This window comes from Lepeophtheirus salmonis, chromosome 4 (assembly GCF_016086655.4).
Source record: "Lepeophtheirus salmonis chromosome 4, UVic_Lsal_1.4, whole genome shotgun sequence".
In the NCBI taxonomy this organism is placed as follows: Eukaryota; Metazoa; Arthropoda; class Copepoda; order Siphonostomatoida; family Caligidae; genus Lepeophtheirus; species Lepeophtheirus salmonis.
The window spans coordinates 27,279,581-27,286,837 of record NC_052134.2 but is presented as its reverse complement, the minus strand read 5'-3'; the positions used below and the strand labels follow the sequence as shown (position 1 = coordinate 27,286,837).

The following is a 7,257-nucleotide window of genomic DNA, read 5'->3' as shown; positions in this document are numbered from 1 at the left end:
TTATTATCAAAGTATGTACATTATGAACTGAAAATTATGATGAAAAGTCACATCTGTAGAAAAGTATACATACCAAACTCTCAAATGAAAATTGTGTGTACTATAATATGTAATTAAAAATATAACTGTCCCGTTTTATAACTTTTTTTTTTCAATTTACTAACTATTAATTGATACTGTTCTAAAAAATAAATCATCACTCAAGAGCAAAATTGTTATTGGAGTGTAGCAATTAGACTCTATTCAAGGATGAAGACTGGTCCATTGGCACAGGGGATTATACAAGGACTTAAAACTAAACATAATTTATTTTGTATTACACTGTTTAGAAAAAGGCCAAATAAAGGCTCGTCCTAAAAAAAAAATATTGAGAACTCAATTCTAAAAAAACAACGTCATTAATTTAACTAATTATTTAATAAAAAAGGAAAGCCTTTTAGTATTTTTGGGAAAATGAAAAAGCCCAATATTTTATTTTTTGACAAAAGGTTATCACATATTAGGGTCAGAATTATTTTTTTAATCTACCACTGTCTTCGATAGAGATATATTTTCTGGTTCATAGCTTTGTTAATACGAATTCAAATTAGCTCTTGTAAGGCTGTAAACAATTCCAGGTGATATTCCAGACTATTCGAGGCACAGGTTGTGCTACAAATGAAAATTGTATTCTGTTCACAGGCAATTTGAGAATTGAATTACTAAAATGAAAAGATATTGAAAAAAACATAGTATGGTATAACAAAACGATTATATTGATGTATACCTAAATATTAGCTAAAACATAGTCAGCAAATTTTAAACATCCTAGCTTGAATACATCTGTTCAATTAAAATTAAAGATTAAAACATCTTTACTTTAATACTGATTCTCTTGGTAATATATAAGTCTGCAAAAATATTTTCTGCTCAATATCTCTAAGTAAGCAATAAATGAAAAATTATTTTTCCCCAGTTTCATTATCTTAAAACCCGTTGAGTTGTGAGGAAGCCAAAGATGATTATATTTGAATGTGAATACTACAATCAAATGTGGGATGTCCGGGATAAAAGAGCGGATCATTTACCTCTTATGGGAAGTATTTGGCCAACTGTGTTTCTTTGCATAGCTTATACTTATTTTTCCAAAGTATGGGGTCCAAATTATATGAAAAATCGACAAGCCATGGAATTTAAAGGTTTGATGAACCTGTACAACACAGTTCAAGTTGTTTCATGTATGATAATGTGGATTAATACATGGAAAGGTGGATGGTTTAAGGAGTACAATTGGTGTAAGTTTAGTTTGTTGAAATTTGTTAAATTGTACGTGAGTGTTATTGTGTGGATCAGAGGCGCAGAAAATTTTTTAAACAGGAGGGGCATTTTAGGATGTCCTCACATAAATGATGTAAAATTTGCGGAAACTTTCTGTGTTTATAAAAAATCTTTAGGGGAAAGAGGACCTAGAGCCCGTTTTACCGTGGGCAAGGCCTAGGGAAAAGATAAATGTGCGGGCCCGTTCCTTTTTTTTAATTTTAATTTTTTTAATGACTTTTAAAAAAAGCTTTATTAATTTATGAACAATTCTATAATTTCCGGGCTACTATTTGTGGGCAAATGACTCAAATACCCTTCCCCTCCTAACACCTTGTAACTTCACAAACGGCACCCATGGTATATATAGATAAAGTATGCAATGAGGAAGTAAATTTATATTCTGATTCTAATATAAAATTATGTATTAAACCTTAGGATTTTGTACCAGTAGCAAGATCATACAGTTTACAATTTGTACATCTCATAACGTCATTTTTAATTATAAAAATATTCATTTTAGACTAGTAATTCCTTATTATAACTACGTATTTCACATATGCTCGTAGATATATTTACGAGTGATGGAACTATGGACCCAGAAAGTATGTACCCCAGAATACTTATCAATTTGTAATGTTTATCGAAAATTACTCCATTAACTTTTTGAAAATACAATTCAATTCCATTTAGGGCATTCAAGGCTGGTTTTACAGTGAGCGGAGCCAATGGCAAATATAAATGTGCAAGACTTTTATTCTTAAATTTTGACCTTTATTGTATCACGCAACTTTTCATACGAAATGACAAAGATAAATAAGAACCCAAATAAACTGTTAATCCGTCAATTCTGGACCATTTCTTCCCAACTATTGAACTATTATTTAATAACTATACAGAAGTGTCTACAGTTTAACAATAATTCATTCTAACAAACACTGATTAGGGGAAAGAAGCAAAAATATCGGTAACGGACAATAATATTCACTGTATTAGTATATTTTGTGTTAGTGAGGTAACGCCGTGATGAATTTAATTTCAAATGTATTTTTCTTAAATAAATAAACTTCGAATCTTTTTTTTAAGAAAGTAATTTATAATCTCTGTTAATTAAAAAAGAAAATGCAGAGCACTTTTTTACTGTCGAGTTGACATTTCAATATCATTTTTGAATATTTAACAATTTATTTTCATATGATTTTTTTAGGAAACGAAAAATTTATGTTCTATTTTTAAAAAAAATGTATCTATATATAACCTGTCTGGCCGCTATTTCTTATAGTCAAGCTCGAGGGCGGGGCATGTTCCCCCGTGGCCTCTCTGTCTACTAACGTCCCTGATTTCATTATAATTATGATAAGTACAAGGACCTCTTTAATACAAGGGCTTACCTGGGTTGAATCCCTGGGCCAACCAAGTTTAGCAGGGGGCGTCTGCAGGATTGTATTTAGGAGGGGGCTTAATTTCTGAAAAAAAATTAAAGTTAGTATTTTTGCAGCGGGTCTGAAATCCTTTTCCTATTTCCTTCGTAGGGAAGCAATAATTTGTGGATGATAGAGAAAAAAAATTCTTGATTTGGGGCCCACACCCTTCCAACGTCCCTATTTAGGGACCCACGTATGAGTTGAAAATTTATTTATCCCCTTCCAGGGCCTACAAATCTTTTCCTCTGCGGGGCCTGTAATCAGGCTGAGGGGCTTTGCATGTACAAGTTAAATCCAAAACTTTACACAAACATTATATATGAACAATAGTTATAATAAAATTATAAATATTTTACAGTATGCCAAAATGTTGATCGAAATCCAGATCCAAATAGTTCTGGAATGCTAATGCTTATGACTTGTTATTATTTTTACCTCAGCAAAATCCTAGACTTTGTCGACACGATATTCTTTGTTATACGCAAGAAAAATAATCAAATCACAAATCTCCACGTGATTCATCATGCAATTATGCCTGTTTACACATGGATAGGAGTTCGATGGATCCCTGGTGGCCAGGAAACTTTTCTTGCTCTTATCAATGCATTTATTCACGTCCTCATGTATAGCTATTACTTCCTCTCATCTTTAGGACCAAAAGTCAAGCCTTTTCTTTGGTGGAAAAAGTATCTCACGTCACTTCAAATGCTCCAATTCATACTCATAGGCATTAAATCTACTTTAGTCGTATCTGGAGTTGTAAGCTGTGGTTATCCTTGGCAATGGTCTCTTGTCACTCTGATTCTTATGGTTATGTTTTATCATTTATTCAATGAATTTTATAAGTCTGCTTACTTCGCTAGTAAGGCAAAGCAAAACGGTTTAAAATCTAACTAAAAGTTTTATTCAAATACATAGTATATCATAAACCCAATGAATATGTCAATATTATTTTAATACCTACTTTTCCATTTGAGTCATTGTTAAAATGTAAAGAGTTAATTGAGTCTACTTTATCAAATTTGAAATATAGAATATAATATTTTGAAGGTGCCTAGTTATTTACCAAATATTTTGAGGATGAATATTAGATTGTTCCTAAAGTTTTGTAATAGTCTATATAGACAGAGGATTAAAATCTCATTTCATTACCATTACAACGGCGTTCCCTTAAATTGAACTGGTAGGAAAATTAATTTACATCAAACTAGTGGCATGATGTTGATTTGTTTATTTCATGTAACACTAAGATGTAACATTCTTTCTTTTACGGCATAGAAATAAGGAATAATAAAATAAGAAATATTACCTCCAAATTTTATTCATTAAAATAATTTATGTTCAACTACATATCATATTTGCAATATACCATGGACCGTGAGATGGGGGGTAAATTTCAAACAATTGCAGTCAGTATTTTTATTTGTGTTATAAATTATTTTAGGAGGGTAATGGGCATACCCTCCTTCCCCAATGAATATAGGGTAAATACTTATAATTTTTGAGTAGAATTTAATTATAAAATTTCGATTTCTAATCAATTTCCAAATCAATTATTTTGTTGTTTACTTGTAACCTACTAGTATATCGAAGTGTGCTTAATGACAACTGAACGTAATTGGTATTTTTTGGTACATAAGTATATCCTTTAATTCAGTTTTCTTACCATAAAAACTGATCCAATTTGAGTATAAGGATTCACTCAATTTTAAATTTCTAATTTTTCATGGGCATCATACGCTAAGCAATAGTTCAGTCTCCCACTGTTTTACCACAAAGGTTAATGTCAAATTAGTAACTAAAGTAATTAGTACTTAGGATCGAAGGAGTTCTTGAATAATGAATAGACTTATGAAAAACTCATGGGCTTATTAAACAAACTACTTGCATCCCCAGACATGGAACAAGCAACCCAACAGAAGGAGATGTTCACCTTGCCTTCTGTGGCAAAATGTGAGTTCGGCCCTCTATAATCAAATCTTCAAGTCGAATTGCCATACTGTTCCATGTCCCAAGTATTTTAGAGCTCTGTCTACTGTAATTACCGTAGAGACTGGACCCCCGTCATATATATTTAAATATCTTGAAACAAAGAACAATCACCTTAACAGCAGAGAGCGTAATATCAATTCATATAATCGATTAGGTCTACTCGGCAAAAAGAGTCGAGTTTGTTAGAGTTCAGTTCTTGCACTGCGAGAACAACCAAAAAACTTAAACGGTCCTTATATTTATGATCAAATCTGTTAGAGGAAACTACATGGATGTAGTAGCACTTATACCGGTTGCCAAATTAAATGCTGAATTTCTCTACAGCAAATATACTCTAATTATGGAAACTCTCCACGAAATTGGATTTATCGTGGGGGCCGTATTAGTTGATAACCACCTAGTCAACAGGAAGTTATTAACACATTTTCTTTGTGGTGGTGAGCTCCAGACTTCAATTACTCATCCACACAACATCAATAGAAAATTTCATGTCATCTTCAACCCTGCTGCAGTCTAGGAAAGATTTCATAAATTATCTTTAACGTGATGGGCAAAAATTTGGTTTATAACTCAATGACAGTATCCGACAGGAAAGCAGAAAAAGATCAACTGAAAACAAGCTCAAATCTAGAAAGGTTGCCAAACTTCAATCTGATAATGTTTTAGTTATGAACATTATTTTTTCTGATGTTTGCTTCTATTTTTGAAATTGTCTTATTATATTTATAGACTTTAACTCTTACAATCTGCATTGAAAACCCGTATTAACATATTTGTGAACTTCTTCAAAGCACGCATTCTCTAGTTTGTTTTCCAGGTACTTAAGACGTCCATGGTTTTGAGGAGAGAAAGAATAATGCTTATGACGTTCCAATAGATTAGCTACAATCAGTTGTGAAAAGAGAGGAAAGCAAAAACAATATAAACAAGGACATTTGCTACTCCAATGTTGATCCCCATTTCTACTCTTAGTCTAACAAGGACTTACAATTATATCTCTGCAACAAATCCTCAGGGTTACGCATAAAAAGCTTGCTGTTCGTAAGTGCTCATAAAAGATTGGATTGTAATTGAATTTATTTAGGAAAGGATGCTCACTACTCAAGAATGGAATAATACTGACAACTGCTCAGGAAAATACCAATTACAAATTCATCAATATTTATTTGATGTGACATCGCATTCCCCTTAGTGGGAACGACTTAAATTCCACGAACTAAAGAAAATTAAAAAATAAGCTTTACCTTATAATGTACATGCATACCTATATTGGAATATTCATGATCTATGTGAGATAAGTAATGCTATTTTTTCGTCAAAATATATACTCGCATTTAAACATACATTTACAAATATTGTAAGTAAAAAATGCAAAAAAAAAAAAAAAACAAACAAACAGTTTCTCGCTGAAATGCACATTTTAAAATATGTAACAATTCAAGTTATCTAAATTTGACTTACATATCCTAGGAGGTTGTTTACGTTTATGTTTCTATTTCTGAATTTGATTAAACTCTAGAGAATTGTTGAGTCGCTCTCAGATTTGAATGATTTTTGGCACACAAGCTCAAATGTATAAGTTGACTAAGTGTGCCAAATTTCAGCACATCATTCTAAGGTGATCATGAGATATAGATACTCGTCCAAGTACCTTTTTGGACCAAAATTACGATTTTTTTACGGGACGCAACTGTTTCTTGTATATTATTTGATCCAAAAGAAATTACCTCTTGAAATTTGGTATTTGACTATTTTAAAGTGTGAGGATTCTAAAAAGGAAGCCAAAACTATAATACTTAAATGTTTGATGACCTCAATTTTGATTTTAATAAAAAAAGAAATGAAAAATTGAAATATACCGGCAAGTACTTGATCAAGAATAAACTAAATTGCCCAATTCTTACGATAATGAAACTTTGGCAATGTGTTTTACATATGTAGGGGTATCATTGTGCTATAAATCAGCTTGGCTTTTTTATAATAGCCCTCAGGATGAAATTTCAAAGTTTTGATACTTTTCTATGTAAATTTGGTTAATTTTACGTACATGTTGAGTACTTTTGGATATTTAAACACCTCAGTATTCAAACTAGTTTATAAATTAAATATCTAAATTAGAATTTATATATTTTTTGCTAACGACGCTTATGATATCTAGATAATATCTTATTTTTATTCTTCTTTAAATATGAAGTTCTTTTAAAATGATAATTTTATAGATTTATTTATTGAATTTAATTAAAAAATGGTGTACTTAGCATGCCTCCTTTTCTTTCTTGTTTACATAATTAATTTGTCATCTGGTCGCATATGTGAAGGGATTGACATGGATAATTGCTGTATTGGAAAGGCTTTAAATGATAATTGTCATAAAGAAACATATGTGAAAAAATGTGTTCTCAAAAGTACAGATAAATTCAATGAAGAAACCTTGAGATTTTACAAATTACAAGTAATATAAAATTTATTATAAACATGTGCCTCCAACATGAGCATGTATTCTTAAAAAGATAAGCTAGTAAGCAGACAAGTTGTTGTGCCCCCT

The 7,257-nt window shown here is 31.2% G+C and overlaps 1 protein-coding gene across 2 annotated transcripts; it reads left to right on the top strand.

The window, feature by feature from the left end:
* Window positions 1-861: 861 nt before the first annotated feature.
* LOC121116738 (very long chain fatty acid elongase AAEL008004) lies at window positions 862-3,769 on the top strand. Of its 2 annotated transcripts, XM_071887770.1 has the most exons (3): window positions 862-877; window positions 956-1,274; window positions 3,079-3,769. In XM_071887770.1, the coding sequence occupies exons 2-3, from the start codon at window positions 998-1,000 to the stop codon at window positions 3,615-3,617; spliced, it is 816 nt and encodes a 271-aa protein (XP_071743871.1). In that variant the 5' UTR covers window positions 862-877; window positions 956-997; the 3' UTR covers window positions 3,618-3,769. The 2 variants fall into 2 exon arrangements, with proteins under 2 accessions (XP_071743871.1, XP_040566962.1); XM_040711028.2 differs by lacking the exon at window positions 862-877 and having other exon boundaries at window positions 906-1,274.
* Window positions 3,770-7,257: the final 3,488 nt, after the last annotated feature.